Raw genomic sequence first — 17,795 nt, 5'->3', positions numbered from 1 at the left:
AGTCTGAATCAGGATTTTCCTGGATTGAATAAGGCTTTGGAATAAGGTTCTGCAAATTCTTCCTCCATCCCTGGTTGCAATATTCAAAATATACATGTGTATATTTATGTACATGTTTAATTGTCTTATTTTTGAACTGATTTTCACTGTTTTTACTAGCATAATAGTAGGGCTATATTGCATATCCCTTTTGAACTCCTAATTCAGGACTGGAATTTAACAGCACCCGCCCTATGGAACGTCCTCCCACCAGATGTCAAAGAGAACAACTCCCAGATTTTTAGAAGACATCTGAAGGCAGCCCTGTTTAGGGAAGCTTTTAATGTTTGGCGGACTACTGTATTTTAATATTTTGTTGGAAGCCGACCAGAGTGGCTGGGGAAACCCAGCCAGATTGGTAGGGGTATAAATAAATTATTATTATTATTATTATTATTATTATTATTATTATTATTATGGCACTCAGTCTTGGCATGATGGATAAATTGCTATACAAATATTTATTAACTGATGTTGTACTCCCAATACATTTCAGAATAATAGTGCATGAAGTCTTAAATATATGTTTTTAAACATTAATTTAACTAAAATGATTGTAAACTTGGATCCAATGACCTTTTGTGCTGAAATAAAATAAAAGAGAACACTTAAGCAAACAAGATTGTATTGGCATTTACTTCAGAGTAGAAATTATCTTATTGAGATTTGAATAAAAGCCTTACCAATTCTTCCAATAAGCTTCATGATTGAAATACCAAAGCCATCAAAATGATTTAGTTTTGTGTTTGTCTAAAGTTCTGGTGGTGATCAAAGTGTATCATTGTATTCATGGACTGATTCTTGTTATTTTAGCTGAATGATTTAAGTGAACTTGTGTCCCTACCCCACCCCCAAACAATTATTTGCCAAAAGGCCATAGGGCAGTTTGCAACATAGAACATGATAAACAATATATGAACATGATAAACAACCTATGCCAATACTTAATATAACAGCTGTACAATACAAAAAAAAATTAAAACAGTAATGTAAATACAAGTCAAAATAATAAGCAATACATAGTAAAAAATAATAGTAGATAATATATAATACATAATGAAAACATACTAAGTAAGCAGTAATGTAAAATTATTTGCACCAGCACCCCAACAATAAACTCCACAAACCCAGTAAAATAACATGAATTATTCCATGTTTTTCTCAGGTTCAGGCTAATACACATTTCTTAACAACAAACTCCTACAACTTAATATAGGGGGGAAATAAACAGCAGTATATGTGAAGTTGAGAAACATTGCAACAGATGCATATACAGTATTTCTCTTTGTACAAAACTAACTCTTAATCCCCTGCAGAAAAGGCAGGTTTTTCCAGCTCTCACATGGGAACTTTCCTCTCCTCTCCTAGTCTCTCTACATGAGAGACCTCCGCTTCCCTTCCCCTCAGGGTCCTTCCACCATCTGTCTGCCACTTTAGGGTTTGTGCTATACCTGTCCCATAGGCAGCCCAGAAGAGAAGGGGCAATAATTTTGTTATTGTTGTTCTCCTGCTATTTGTCTCGTGCATTTTAGCTTGTGAACCTGTGGACAGGATTGGGAATTTATATTTCTGTACTGCGCCTATATTTCTAGTGCAGTTAATATTAATATAATGTCACCATAAGGGTTTTTTTTGGGGGGGGGTAGTGGAAGAGTGTACCGTGTAGCTTGCTTGTATTGCATGATGTTGGGTTTTTCGTTTTTAAAAGCACTGCTTGTTTCTTGTTTTCACTTATGACGTAGGTGGTGGCTTTTGATAAGGAAGTGGCTTTTTAATCATCAACTAGGAGTTCACTGAACCGTATTCTTTGCATTCTCTGAGAAAGATTGTTAGCTGATGTGGATTGATGAGGTCCATTTAAAACAACTGAGCTGTTAGCTTGCACCATCCCAGAAAATGCCGCTTTTATCAGTTTGTGATATATGGATGCATTGCCAAAGCAAGTATTAGAAATAAATAATGCCTTTAAAAGTAGAAGGATGAAAGAATGATTTTACATCTATTGAACCACTATTTCACAAACAACCTGTAATGATTTAGTCTTGAGAATAAGCAGTCCAGGGATGGTTGCTCAAACCCTTCCACTCAGCCTGCAGCTCTGCTGAGTGATCACACAGACCCAGTTCCAAGGTCCCTCTCCCCCCCCCCCACTCTTTCATCTGGCAAGTGCTGTGTGCTGTGGCTGCACTCATGAAGCCAGGAGTGGACACACAACTCCTTTGGTCTCCTCTCTTCCTCACCTTCTAGCTGCATTTCAACCTGGATATGCAACTGCGATTGTTAGTCTTTGACTAACAAGTGTGTAACCCTTGAGAATGAGAGAGAGACAGAGAGACAGAGGCAGAGAGATAAATGATGCTAAGTAATGACCACTGTCATATCTAAGTCATGAATTCACATGGCGCATTGCAGTTACTTTTTTGTGAATGGGAACTTTGGCAAGTTGTGGTTTCGGAGTTCACAGAAGGGTGTGTGTGAACATCTATGTTTGTTTGTTTGTGTGTGTGACATTACACTGTTTGCATGAACCAGGGTATTAGTTTCATGGATACTTCAGTGGAGATTCCTACATTGCAGGGAATTGGACTAGATCACCCTTGGTGTGCCTTCCAACTCTATGATTCTGGTTTTTTTTGTGGTCATTGGTTGACCACTTATCACTAGTATTGACACTTTGAGATCAGCAGACAGACCACATAGAGCTGTACTATTATTTTCAACTTGGTCCTTTTAAGGGGCCATATGGGTTTGTTTTCAGTTTTCTCGAAATTGAAGTAAAAATATGGATAACATTACTTTTTGAGTTGCTCATGAACATTCACCATACTAGGTTGAGGAAGAGGGCAGATCCTCAGAACTTCTGAAATGCAACACTGATGGCGCATATATTCATAATGGTGTTTTTCTTTTCCTTCTGGTACTTTGAATAAGCAACCACACCAGCTTGGTTGGTTAAATGACCAATCAGCTCCTTATAATACCTAACTGGTAGCTATTAATAATGCCTGCTAGTGTGTTATATAATATTTTGAATTTTTCAGCACATGGACATCAGAGGTGGGGGCTGACATGGCCCCTGTCATCAAACAGATGTTTTTAGTTATATGGGTATCCCCACAGTCATTCAAGGTTAGAATATTTTTATAAATTTAGAGCAAGGGTGAGGAATCTGTGGCCCTCCAGACATTGTCGGACTACAACTCCCATCATCCCTGACAATTGGTCATGCTGACTAGGGCTGATAGGAGTTGCAATCCAACATCATGCCTTCAGGGTCACAGTTTCCGCAGCCCTGATTTGGATTATTTGTTTATTTCTGAAATGTATACACCACTTGATTGTAGAAGAACCTCAATGCAGATTATGTAATACTCTTCTTGAAAAATTGTTCATGAAAGCTAATATCTTTCTGTCATCAGCCATCCTTTGCATGATGACAGTAGGGATGGATGGATTTAAACTGATGACTTTGAAGTAGATGTGTCAATCATTAGATCAGTTCATGTGACAAGAGTCTTCTGCTTACTCATTAGCAAAAGGAGGAAGTAAATACAAATTCATTTCTTTATTCCAGGTTGCCCTCATTCTTCTTTTCAAGTCAAATGTCACATTGACTCAAGGACAGTGCTGGAAACATGTAGTGAGTTGCAGCGTGTGGATCCCATTCAGTGCACTCTTCAACCTGGAAGAAAGCCCAAAACCAAATGCCATTTGGCCAAAAAGCATCCTCTGCCAAAACCCCAAGGTTTGTAATTTATTGGTGTTATTTTTAAAAATATGTTGAACGATGCATGGCCACCCTATCAGGCCTTTTGAGAGGCTATATGAGCTAGAGGGCTTCCATGTATGGATTGCTCTAACTAGGTGAGATATTGCTTTTGTTTGTTACTGTGTTGGTATTTTTGTGGTGTTATATTGTGAACCTCCCTGTGATCCTTGGATGAAGGGCAGTAAATTTTTTAATAATAATTATAGTAATAATAGTGAGGGCTGAACTTCACAAGGCAATTCAGAAAGTAGCATAAGTGGTGTAAGTTTTGATCTGAAGCACATTGTAGTGGCACAGAGGTTCATTACTTCAACTGGGTTGATATCAATGGAACAGAAAGGTACTGTTTGGGTTTCACTTTTTGTGTTGATTTTTATTGCCATCTCTGCAGTGCACCATTGGCCCATTGGTCACCTCAAAGGCATGTTCTGTATGATAGACTAATTTGCTGCCATTCTCTTCCATTAAAAAAATGCAGGGATAGGAACATTTGCACATGGCAGGTGGGCCAGAACAATCATGAGGAATGGCTGCTTCTGAACTAAAAAAGTATAGCATACTAAATTTAATTGAAATAACGTGTTAGCAGTTGAAATCCAGTCTAAGGGTAATAAATATATATTAAAAAAACATGTTCATTCCAAAGAGATTTCTCTGGGATCTGTTGTATGAAAAATGTATAACTGCATACACAGTATACCTTTAAAGCATATTCAAAACACATCTTTCCCCTTCAAAGAATTCTGAGCACTGTAGTTTGTTAAGAGTTTGCTAAGAATTGCAAGGCAGTGAGGGATAAACTGCAGTGCCCAGAATTGTTTGAGGGAAGGAATGTGCTTTGAAGGTATAGCGTGTATGCAGTCTAAATTTCACAATCTCTAAGACGTATTAAATTGTTTTCTATGCCTGTATATATAGGAAAAGATGGGTTGGATCATTAATAATCAAATTATATCCTTTAAGAGGATTACAGCCTGGAAGCTCTTCCATCCACTCACAACCACACATTTCTTTCACCATCTCCAGGTCTGGCATGTTCTTTCTTAGAATACAGGTTGAATTAATGATGTGTCTCTGCTGGGAAAAAAAATTGGAACTTTACCTCTTGCCTATCATGTGACCACCTTCTGCCCAGGGGCTGCCATTTTTGGCCCTTACCTGGGATCATGCTTATTTGGGACTAATAACCATCTCCCTCTGAACCTGGAAACCAGATCCCTTGATGGATTCTAACCCCAAAATGATGTCTTGTAAGCTGATGTTCTTTAATGAATTCCTCTAAGGCAGAAATCATTGTTCCAACGTATATTTTAATGGGTTATCTGACAAATTGCAATGCAAAATGTTCCTCCTGGACATCGATTTTTATACCTTACTTTGCTTTGTCCCTTGCAGGTGATATATTCATACCTTAGCACTTACAGTGCCAGTAAGTGTTAAAACATAATAGTTTTCCAAACCTCCCCCCCCCCCATTTTAGCCACTTTTGTCCCATTCCCCCCCCCCCCCGCCGCACCCTTCACCTGCTTCAAGTTAAGGGGAAGCTGACAACATTTTATGTTTTATTTTGTTGCTTCCCACTCAGTTAAACATTTTATTTAAATTCCTGTCTGTTTTGCATATGTTTCTTTGTAAAGTGTCATATATGATGATATTGTACCAAAATACAGTGCATGGTTTTTTTTAATGTTGAACCCAACACGCTTTAGAGAGAGGTTCAAAATTTTAAACTTTACCCTTTTCCTCATTAAGCAGTCTGAACCTGAGCGTATTTTGCCAGCAACTGTTGAAGGATGTGAACAACTGGAGTTAATTGCCCCTTTTTTACAGTATCTAGTTTAAAGGCCGGTTAAGTTAAGTTGCTTCTGGCTGTATGGAACAGTGAGATGACATGAACCCTGTTGCTATGGGTTACCGCTTGCATGCTTGAAAAACTACTATTTACTTGTGAACAATATGAGGACCTCGCATGGCTTGCTGCATTTTCCAAAAGACTGCTGCAATAGGACTAATGCTCTTTCCCACCCCCACCAAAAGAGTAGAAAGCAGTACTTGGTAAGTGCTTTCTTACAGTAGCATGTTTAGTGCAGCAGCAAAAGAGGAAGGAAATTTCTGTAGTTTATACCTTAAAGAGGTGGGGGCAAGAAAGAAAAAAAAGGAATACGGACAATTCTTGATTTGCTTTCTGAATTTCCAGAAGAATAAGCATGAGAGAAGATCTTTAAAAACCCCTATTAACTCTATCAGTTTGTTCAGTGCTTTAATCCAAAAGAACTAAAAGTTCTGGATCACGACTACTGAAAATGCTCACTTCAAGACTGGGGGTTGTGGTAGAGCTTTTGCAAAATGCAGTGTCTATGTGTGCTATGCATCCTGTTTAGCAACAAGGAAGTGGTTACGTTCCGTCAGTCTTTGAAAGATCTACCAAAATGCAAAAGAGAAGCCCAGTGAGTCTTGGCTTAAAACAAATTATTCTTATATATAAAAACAGTCTGGCGCTACATTGGTGTTACTGTAATAAAGCAGTGGCCTTTTCAGCTTTGTAGAGGTGGAGCAATTGGCTTGGTTGCCGAAAGACAGAACATTCCTCTCTCTGTGTGTGTTTGTTTTCAGTACCTCCAAAACCTGTTCATCTCCAGCCTGCCGGGCACGAGAAGATTCCTCCAGCACCATCTAGGCCTTTGCCAGCGGATCCCAAGTCAACAAGAAGCCCAGTGCCTGAAGAAGAAACAACACAGACCTCACCAGACATTAACAGACTCATTGAAAAATTCGAAAGTATTAGGTAAGTACTTTTGGTTACTTTTGCTATCCTCCTCTCTTCTTTAAATAACTGGAGGGGAAAATACGTTGTAACAATGCAGAACGAAAGTATAACAATTCACAAATGTGAAATACATAAAATGTGTGTCTATTTTAATAGCAACAGCAATTAAGCCAAGTCCATCTAAAACCTAGTGGAGAGTTTTGAAATGTGTCTGATAATTGATGATGGTTTACAAGTAAATCACTCAGTGATGACACATTTTTCACAACAGAGGGTTACAGTAAAAATGATGTTGGGCTGCCAGCCCAGATTCCAAAAGGATAAATACATAACCGTACACGACTATTCAGTCCTGGCATAGGTGTGCTTGGACAACAAGTGATTTATTTAGGTTGGACGGATTTTCTCTAGACATGATTGATTTTAAAACTGGTTAACTTGTCAGAGAACCGAGAACTTATAGGACTCTTTTTTGGTGTTAAAAATGTTGAGTAAGTATGCTATAAATTACTTTTATAATTTCATTCTCTTGGGATGTTGCAGTCTGTTATGAAGATAAATATATCTGGCTAGTCTTTTAGCAAACCGTAAATGATTTATTCATTATTTAGGAGTGACTTTGCTGAAGGCCATGACTTCCTCAATATGGTTCCCTTAAATTTTTAATAGGACGAATTTGTGGGTTTCATTTCCTTTAAAAACTGAATTTTATTATGGTTTAATATAATATGAATATTTATGGCAGCCACCTGTTATATTTTAAAGATATTTTAAAGAAATTTCTGTGCCCGGTTGTAGTTTTAAATAAATGAAAAGAAGAAGCTGACAGAGACAGCCAAAAGCATTTGAGGGCATGAAGCAGAAAGTTCAGCTGACATACTTAGTAGTGGTAAGCAATGCTTGACAATTGGCTGGCTTTTTAACGACAGACTCAGAATTTGCCACTTGAGGCAGGCCACCTCACTCAATCTGAAGTTAGACATAGCCTCTGGTCTGAAAGAGTTTAAACCAAGGGCACTAGCTTCAAAGTGGATTTGTATGTGATGCCAACGACCCAGTCTTTGTCTTTATCTTCATTTGCAGGAGGCCCATCCATGCTGTTCAAAGAAACCAGTTCAACTTAGCTTTTAAAATGGAACCTGAGACAGACTCTTCCAAACAGTGTTGCCCAAGCATCTGTGATGCGGTAGGTTCCACTGCATCTTCTACCAATGAAAATAAAGAGCTTGATGACAGCGAACCTGGCATGTTGTGTAGCACTGAACTGTCTAACACAGACATAATGAAAATTAAAGAACTAAATATAGATGATGGCACAAGCGCTGAAGATGGTGCTGATGTGCAGGTCAGCAAAGCCCCCACGGAAGAGCTTGTACCTAAGGACTCATCCGTGGAGCTGAACAGTAATGGTAAAATTCCCAATAGGGACAGTGGGATTGACAGCCCTTCTTGTAGTGTGGCGGGAGAGACTTTCCTGAATGAAGACGGTGCGGAGCAGAAAAAGGTCATTGTGACCGGGAACCCAGCGGAGGTGGAGACGGACAAAAAGAGTGCCAGGTTTTCCGCTGGAGAGCAGAAAAGAGACTCTGCTCAGGATGAAGACAGTGACATAGATGAGGGAAGCAGTGAGGAGCAAGAGACAGCGGAGGTGCCAAAACTGGAATGTGTGGACATTAACAAGGTAAATATTATCTTTTGTATTGGTTTGATAACAGGATGCAGTGGGGAAGAATGATCTTCAAAATTTGCTGAGCATGTGAAACTGCATGATTTTGAGTCAGATAGTCTGTGACACTTGCCCCCCAGTAACTGAGTACTGCTTGGCAGTGGCTCTCTAAGGCCTTCAGTCAGACGCCTGTCACTTCTATGCAAAGCATTGTTCTGTTGCTGAGGAGTGAGCTCCCTTGTCTTTCTTATTTTTCTCTTTCCTTCAGTCCTAGTCTATGGTGGATATGTAGTGAGTTTGAGTTTCAGACCCAGCCTTCTTTCTTTCTGAGCTCTCCAACTTTCCCTTAGTTTGTTATTGTTTTCTGGGAGGTGTTGATGTTGGCCTTTTATTTTTTATTTCATAATTTTTATTAGTTTTCAATTACAGTCCAATAATAGCCTCATGATAACAATACCAACTTAAAATACACTTATTAATGCCTATCATTCAAATACCGAACTATATACAGTGGTACCTCAGGTTACATATGCTTCAGGTTACATACGCTTCAGGTTACAGACTCCGTTAACCCAGAAATAGTGCTTCAGGTTAAGAACTTTGCTTCAGGATGAGAACAGAAATTGTGCTCCGGCGGTGTGGCAGCAGCAGGAAGCCCCATTAGCTAAAGTGGTGCTTCAGGTTAAGAACAATTTCAGGTTAAGAACGGACCTCCGGAACAAATTAAGCACTTAACCCGAGGTACCACTGTAATTTAGATAAAGTGCCCCCAACCCCTTGTGCTAGATTTGATGGTTTGATTATTTTATTTATTTCTGCGTTCCAAAATCTTACTAATTTCAGTTTCCTTCAGGTCAAAAAAATAATCCCTTATACAACAACTGCAATATTAATAACTTCTATTTGTGTTGATCCATTAAATGATTTATAAAACTACAAGTGAAGAACTCAAGCTATATCCTTGTTCTTCCTTTGTGTGGCAGTTATTCTGTCCATGGTGTTTCTTCCTGTCCCTGTGAGATGTTATGTCTTTCTTTCCCCCTGGTTGTTGGTGTTATCCATCATTCCTTGGGTGGAGCTGATATCCCATTGTTGTTCCAGAAATTTCTCCATCGCTCCGTCCCGTAGTTTGTTGTTTTGCAACTTTAACAGCTGCAAAAGTCACTCTGTCCCAGTAAATACGGTAACCTGTTGTCACCATTTTTCCTCTCAGCCTGGGAAGAAGAGCAGTCTATAGAACTGCAGATGACTCAGTAAAGAATATGATCAGTTCCTTTGGCAGTTCAGACTCCTTTCATCCTTTCTTCTAACTGAAGATATATGAGCAATTATACTTCCAATTAAATTAAATTCCAAGTCCTCTTAGCGTTATTCAGTTCACTTCATAAATAATAAAGGATGGGGAAGAGTCAACTCTAAGTTTCCATCATAAACCTTTTGAAAAATAGAGCTTTCCCTTTTTCCTTTTTTTTACACACACAGCTCTGTTTGATGTTCTATTCCATATTTATAATCCAATAGAAGGTACAGAAAGAATGGAATTTTTAAAAAAGAATATCTGGAAAACTATTGTAATAATAAACATCTCCTGGCAGAACTAGAATGATTCTTGTAAAATAAGAAACATAATGTTTTTGGTATCTGATAAGAATAGAGAAAGTAATACAGTAATTTGGAACTGTGTGTGAAAGAACAATAGAAATAATAATACAATGAGTCTAATCGGAAGTCAAATGTGTTAATTTTTTAAAAATTCTTTTTTTATTAATTTTCTTTCTTTTTCTTTTCTTTCCCCTTCCTCCTCCTTTGGTGTTTTATTTTCTTCTCACTTTCTTCTTTTGGTCTTTTCTTTCTGATTTGCTAAGAAAGAGGTGAAGTTAAATATGAAAAGTTGACCAACTCAAAGTGATGTTTTGTAGTTTGTTAACTATTGTTAAAGATGGTCAACTGTAATGAATTGATGTATTAGTTACTGCTGATTTATTGTTATTGTTGAATCTATATCTATCATCTATCTATCTATCATCTATTATCTATCATCTATCTATCTATCATCTATCTATCTATCTATCTATCTATCTATCTATCTATCTATCATCTATCTATATCTATCTATCATCTATCTATCATCTATCTATCTATCTATCTATCTATCTATCTATCTATCATCTATTCCAATTTCTTTCATTCTTGCTTGTACAAATATAATTTGAACTAATTCAGAGGAGGGTTGCCAAATCATAAATTTAGAGAAGAAAACTTTAAAGAAAGAAGCCATAGGCTCCCCTCCTCCCCACTGGCTTTTGGACCATGTCTTTTGAACTTATCTCAAGTTCAAAGCTTAAAATCTTGTAGCTAATTTCTTCCACAGTTTGTGATCTCATCTCTTCTAGCATGCACCTGTACTTTAGTCTAATTAATAGGAGAACCTCTGCTTCTTAATGGCGGCATTGGTGGGTTTTCGGCAGGCGAAGCGCTTTTGCACTCAGCACCTCCCTGCCCCCCGCATTCCATATCGGAGTGAGAGCCGGGTCCCGAGACAAACTGTATGTGAAGCCTGTTCACCACCCCCATCCCTGGGAGGAATTTGCAGGGATAATTACCCTCAATCATCCTTATTTTTCCTTCGCCAACCATCTCTCGCTGTCGTGGGGGCTGCCTCCAATAAGGCAGAGTGGAACTGGAAGCCTGCTAGACTGAAATGTGACTGCTGTTGTCATTTTGAAATCTGCAGCATATAGGCCAGCAGCTTCATGGTTGATATTCAAAACTTCCAGACATGCAAAGATGGGCAGAGGGAAGGGCAGACAAAGCAAGCTGATACCACAGTTTCTTTTCACTCTCCATTAAGCACCGGTTTGTTACTGTTCTTTTTTGGAGAATGGGTATGTGTCTCTGTTCAGAGGTTCCCTTTCCCTTTTAGCTCCTGTCTGTGTCACTAATGCGATTAAGAAGTAAAGATTTTCACATAGACAAATTTTTACATGCACAGACTTCGGAAATATTATTATAGAAGATACTCCTTATACACTGATTCCTGGAGCTGCTAGCAGTGTCAGAAACCACAACTGGGGGAAGTGCTGTTACACTCATGTCCTGCTTCCCATATGCATCTGATTGGGCACTGTGAGAGCAGGATGCTGGACTGCATAGCCCTTATCCTAATTCTGCAGGGCTTTTCTTTTGATGACCTGTTCCCAGAGTTCAGTAACCATGCTGTAAGAGCTGTTCAACAGTGGAACGGTCTCCCTCGGGAGGTAGTGGACTCTCCTTTCTTGGAGGTTTTTAAGTAGAGGTTGGATGCCCATCTGTCATGTATGCTTTAGTTGTGATTCCTGCAATGCACAGGAGTTGGACTGGATGTCCATTGGGATCTCTTCCAGAGCTACAATTCTATGCAATACTCTTCTCACCATATAGGATAAGTCAATGATTGCTCAGCTGCCCCAAAACCTAGAATAATGTTTTCAGTCAACAATAATAAATTTATGTGGCTTCTTTTTGCCCAGAAGCTTATCATGTACATCTGCAACAGGGTCCATAGGGATGACTGTATTAATAGTTTTTAGTTGCAACAATAAACATACTACAACGCTCTTGATTATTTTCAAGAAGATGTCATTCAAAATCCAGATTGACTCCAAACTAGCATTAAGCCAGTGGCCACCATGGGGATGTCTTGATTTATTTAATTCATTTATATACAGATTTCTATCAATAGATCTTGAAGGATTTGGGTCTACACAGGAGATCTAGGAGGAGATGTCATGAGTTAGAAAATGAGAGGATGAAATGAATCATTAAGTATGGGTTCTTGCACAGCTTCTAGTGATGGGGGTGATTTAAAAGTTGTATATACCATATTTAGGCAGAAGTTCTAAAGCAGTTTACAGTTTTGTTAGCAAGCATAGCATTAATAGAATAATAAGTAACATAAAGACATAGTTTGCTACCTTTCCCCATCAGAGATATAGTGAGTACTGCAATTGACTCACTAGGGCTTAGGCTCTGAAATAGTTTGTTTCTTTATCCATATGTCTGAGACTAATCAGTGTATTAATATGAGTCAAGTCAGAAGAAAGGGCAAGAAACATTGATTTTGGTGTCATTGCAACCATTAATGGTAGAGTAATGGCCAACATTAAGGCAAAACCTGGAAGTATGTTCTGAAGAATGCAGTCTCTCAGTGTGTGTGCTTTGCTCTAGAATATAGCATGATGAACAAACACAGTCTCCAATATAATAAAATATGTCATGGCAAAAAAATTAATTTATAGATATGGAGCTAGTAATATCTATATAGTGGGAGTCCAGATTTAATTGCGACCATAGCTGATTAATCTTTAAGTACACATCAATCCTTAGGATCAGTTTTCCCTATTTTATTTAACTATGCATACCTAGATGTCCATACTTATATGAGATGCATCATATAATCAATGCATTTTATTAATAAACATCTTAATTGAATAATACATTTTATTAATATACATATTAATATAATGCATTATTTTAACAAATAATGTTATATGCAGTGGCGTAGCGTGGGTTGTCAGCACCTGGGGCAAGGCAAGTAATTTGCGCCCCCTAACCCGTGGATTTGCGCCCCCAACCCATGGATTTGCGCCCCCTAGCCCTAACCCCCAGATGTTGCGCCCGGTGCGGCCGGCCCCCCCTGCACCCCCCATGCTACGCCACTGGTTATATGTGGTGCCTTTTCATCTTTCCCACTGAATAAAAATGGGAAATAAATAACTTTACAACTGCAACATGAAGCTTAGAATATTTTTAACCTGAACCTTTAAATTGGCAATATATATGGAAGGAATTTTCAATTAGTTTGACCAAATGTTTTGAATGGCTTTCATTTAGTTGGAAGTTAAATTTCCCCATGTTCAATTATAGCAGCATCTCATATATGTTTGACTCTTCCTCCAACATTGTATGATACTGGGCTACGTTTTGCTTGTATATTATGCAGATGTGATGTGTTTTTTTTTTAAATATCCATGGCATCCCTGTTCAAATGCCTTCTTCTATAGACCTGAAGATGCAAAGTGCAGTGAGGCTTTCTCTGAAGCAGGGACTCACAACTCATACAATTTGACTTTTTTCTTTTTTTAATCTGCTAACCTTTCTCCTTCTTTGCAACCCATATCGTTCCATCCCTCCCATCCCCGTTCAGCTTCTTTCTCTGCATTCTGTAGAGCACGCTCCACAAGGGGGTCTAGAAATAGACAGGGGAGGGAGGACCATGGGCCTTAGGTATGCAGGACTCATTCCCTTCCTGCTGTTGTGGGGTAAATGCTAGGAGTACAGTGGTACCTCGGGTTACATACGCTTCAGGTTACAGACTCTGCTAACCCAGAAATATTACCTCAGGTTAAGAACTTTGCTTCAGGATGAGAACAGAAATCGTGCTCTGGCAGTGTAGCGGCAGCAGGAGGGCCCATTAGCTAAAGTGGTGCTTCAGGTTAAGAACAGTTTCAGGTTAAGAATGGACCTCCAGAACGAATTAAGTACTTAACCAGAGGTACCACTGTATTACTGTTTGGAGAAGTAGAATTGTAACATTAAAGGCAGATTTCATTCAAACTAAAAATGGGAAATTATTAATTTTACTTCATTACATTTCCCCTCTTTCCTTTCTTCTTTCACGGAATCCAAAGTAGCCCACCTAGATACTGGCTAGAAGCAGACCTGTTCAGCTCCAACAGGGTGGCAGCTTCATTTGCCTTCAGACAATACCCTGGGGCCCAGTACATTCCAACAGCACGTGAATTGCCTGTGTTCTTCTGCAGTGGTATGGCATGCCCTAAAATTAGTTAAATGAGGAAAGTAAACCCTGTGTTAACCTAGTTTCTGTTTCCCTGTTTTGTTAAAAAAAAAGTGCACTTGGATTTTGGGCAATTCTACATGCAGGTATTATCATCACCATCATGTTGTGTACGCTAATAATTCAGTACACCTGATCCATGTAAGCCACGGTGAAAGGAGTAATATTGATAGGCAAAACATTGCATTGCATTCATTGCACAGCAGCTGCTTTCTGCACTAAAGCTCTGGACAGGAAATGTGGTAAGTTCCTGAGCAAATGTGTCTGATAGCCTGTCTTGCTCTGGGGACTCCAGAATGTTGTTGACATCACTTAACCAGAAATGACACAGTCGAAGTAATTAATATAACTAGCTTTGGGGAATAAAGGAGGACCAGCAATGTCACAAGAAGAGTCTTAAGTGGAGCACTTGAGAGACTGCTTCCACTCCCACCCCAATTTCAATTTTCTTTACTCTTTTTAAAACCAGGATAAGGATTCTTGATCACATTTACGTGTGCTGTTTTCTGGGCACTTCCTGGTGTGATGTAGGCATTCATAATGTAGAGAGATACATTGTTGCAAGTTTGATGAGGCCTCTTAAAAGGACTGAGCTACTCTTTATAATTATGAGTAGAAAGCTCTTGAAAACACTAATTCAGGTTTTCATTTGCTCTATTGCACCTCTCCATCTCCTAAACTAGTGTCTTTTTGTAGTGTGCATAACAATAGCATTTTTCAGTGTTCCTTTTGTATTGCACTCTGTTCAAAATAAACCTTTTCTCTGTAGTCATTGCAACAGTAGCTGACTGATGATAATTGGCAAGAGTTTCCTTATATGAAGGCAGGTCATTGATCTGTCTAATCCAGCAGTCTTCAGTCTATTAGACTCAGATCCTCCTTTAATCCAAACATGTGTTTGGAAGCCTGCTCCTTAATTTCCCCTCCATTTATTTGTGTGTGGTAGTGCTGCTGTTGCAACCCATCCTTCGTGGAGGATAAGGCTCTTAATGACTACTAGCCATAATGGCTATGTTCTGCTTCCAATATCAGAGGCGGCTTATCTCTGAATACCAGTTGGTGGTGGTGGTGGGGCTGTTGTTCTCAGGTTCTGTTTCTGGGCTTTCCAGAGATAGTTGGTTGGCCACTGGGAGTATAGGATGTTGGACTAGGTGAGGGGAGAGAGACTTTCAGCTCTTCAGGCAATGGCGTTCCCACCTGCCTTGCCCCACCCTCCAGCCCTGGAAGCCTTTCCCAGACCATGACTTTGAGAACAGCAGCAGCAGCAGAAGAGCGAAGTTCAGGGATATTTTTAAAAAGTTTTGCAAGTTGTGTGTCCTTGTTTCTCAATTTGATATTTTTACATGGTTTTGTATGTTTTGTGGTATTTTATGCATTGTGATTTGCTGTTATTTTTATTGATTATAGATTGGTAATTCTTTATTGTGGTTGATAAGTGTAAACTGTTTAATTATTATTTGCTGAAGTTTAATTTTACTGTTTACTATTAGATTCTGATGGATTGCTGAATGTTGCTTTGTTTGATATAAGTTGTTGATTTTAAAGTTATTGTGACTTTTTATATTGGATCAGATTGCTACTATTATTTTATTATGTTTTTATATGTGTTGGAAGCTGCCCAGAGTGGCTGGGGCAACCCAGCCAGATGGGTGGAGTATAATTATAGTTATAATTATAATTAGCCCTGGAGAGACCCACCAGGGTTCTTCTTATGCTCTTATCAAGTCATGACCCAATAATGGGCCTGAACACACCAGTTGAAAACCAGTGGTCTAACCTGATGCGGGACGCGGGTGGTGCTGTGGGTTAAACCACAGAGCCTAGGACTTGCCGATCAGAAGGTTGGTGGTTCGAATCCCCGTGGCGGGGTGAGCTCCCATTGCTCAGTCCCGGCTTCTGCCAACCTAGCAGTTCAAAAGCACGTCAAAGTGCAAGTAGATAAATAGGTACCGCTCCGGCGGGAAGGTAAACGGCATTTCCGTGCGCTGCTCTGGTTCGCCAGAAACGTCTTAGTCATGCTGGCCACATGACCCAGAAGCTGTACGCTGGCTCCCTGGCCAATAAAGCGAGATGGGCAGCAAAACCCCAGAGTCGGCCACAACTGGACCTAATGGTCAGGGGTCCCTTTACCTTTATCTTTACAGTGGTACCTTGGTTTGCAACCGTTTTGGATTACAACCACATCAAACCCTGAAGTGTGTGTCCCTTTTTTGGGATTACAACGCATTTTGGGGGGATTACATCCTTTTTTTGGGGGGGAGGCCCCACTGGCGAAAGCGCGCCTTGGGTTACAACCTGTTTTGGTTTACCACCGGACCTCCGGAATGGATTGTAAGCATGCCTAAACTCATGAAGATTAAGTGAGAGAAGAACTTACTAGAATGTATCAATAAAATGTTCCCATTAAACAAGAAACAGAAACAAGTACTATGTATTTCAAGTAGTAAAACCCATCACACACCTTGATACAATTTATGTGTGTATATGAAAAGAAACAATTAAAACTCGTCCCAGCTCCTGCCCACCTGCAGTTCGAAAGCATGTCAAGGTGCAAGTAGATAAATAGGTACCGCTCCGACGGGAAAGTAAATGGCGTTTCCGTGCACTGCTCTGGTTTGCCAGAAGCGGCTTAGTCATGCTGGCCACATGACCCGGAAGCTGTACGCCGGCTCCCTAGCCAATAAAGCGAGATGAGCGCCGAAACCCCAGAGTTGGCCACGACTGGACCTGATGGTCAGGGGTCCCTTTACCTTTACCTTTAACCTGATGCCAGTTATTTTGACTGTTGGCCAAGGTCTCTGAAGAGAGGTATTTCCCAGCCTATTACCTGAGATCCTTCAGTGTGAGTCATTGAACTTGGGACCTTGGGCATGAAAAACCATTTGAGCACAGCATCCAGATTATTTCACAAAATGATAGGTTCCCCATTCTTTTGCCATGATCACTGCTGTTTTTCACTCAGCTTAGTTTGAGTGTTGATGCTGGGGTAGAGATGCCATTCTATGTCACTTTAGCATGTCTTTACCCATAAGGCTCCTCTGTTCTATTTCTGCCTTAATCTGTGATTATTATTTTTAAATCACAACTTTAAAAGAATACATATTTTAAATTGTATTTTCTCTCGAAATACACATATTAAGTTTTTTTTAACCTGAAAGAATTGTTGCAGATGGTCATCTGTTCTGTATGATCTAGTTGAGATTCCTGCAATGCAGAGGATTAGATTGGATGACCCCATAATTCTAGGAAATGTGAATACTGGTGGATTACTGAGTTCTTCTCTACACATTAGTCAAGAGGCAACGATAAGGTCAAGTCATAATGGAATACAGAAAAACAGATACTTGAGAAATTCGGTGTTGAAATACACTGGATCACATCAAATTGTTTTTCCTTAAGTTATCTACTGTTTCTAGAGTGTAAAGATGAAGAGAAATAAATTATTGATATTTTTTAAAATCCAAATAATTATCCAATTTAATGGCATTATTCTTAATTTACTCTAATTTTGGCAGACTGATACTTTGCAGTGCATTCTTTTTAGACACCCCCCCCACATGAGAAAATGGGCAATAATAAACAACTAATGGGCACATTTGTGTGTAAAATACTGAAATGAAAATACTGATTAACCTTGCTAACTTTTAAAGATAGTGTTCCTGAAAGTAAGAAATGCCTCATTCCACACCACTCTTTTCTGGAGTCTTATTTTATGCTG

The 17,795-nt window shown here is 39.3% G+C and overlaps 1 protein-coding gene across 2 annotated transcripts in view; it reads left to right on the top strand.

The window, feature by feature from the left end:
• FGD3 (FYVE, RhoGEF and PH domain containing 3) overlaps window positions 1–17,795 on the top strand; it is a 108,090-nt gene that overhangs the window by 50,227 nt on the left and 40,068 nt on the right. For both annotated transcript variants that reach the window (XM_053377794.1, XM_053377793.1), the window contains exons 2-4: window positions 3,614–3,784; window positions 6,422–6,593; window positions 7,659–8,256. In XM_053377794.1, the coding sequence (XP_053233769.1) occupies window positions 3,614–3,784; window positions 6,422–6,593; window positions 7,659–8,256 (941 nt within the window). The remainder of the gene's footprint in view (window positions 1–3,613; window positions 3,785–6,421; window positions 6,594–7,658; window positions 8,257–17,795) is intronic.

Source organism: Podarcis raffonei, chromosome 2 (genome assembly GCF_027172205.1).
Source record: "Podarcis raffonei isolate rPodRaf1 chromosome 2, rPodRaf1.pri, whole genome shotgun sequence".
Taxonomy (NCBI): Eukaryota; Metazoa; Chordata; class Lepidosauria; order Squamata; family Lacertidae; genus Podarcis; species Podarcis raffonei.
This window is presented reverse-complemented; position numbering and strand designations above follow the sequence as displayed.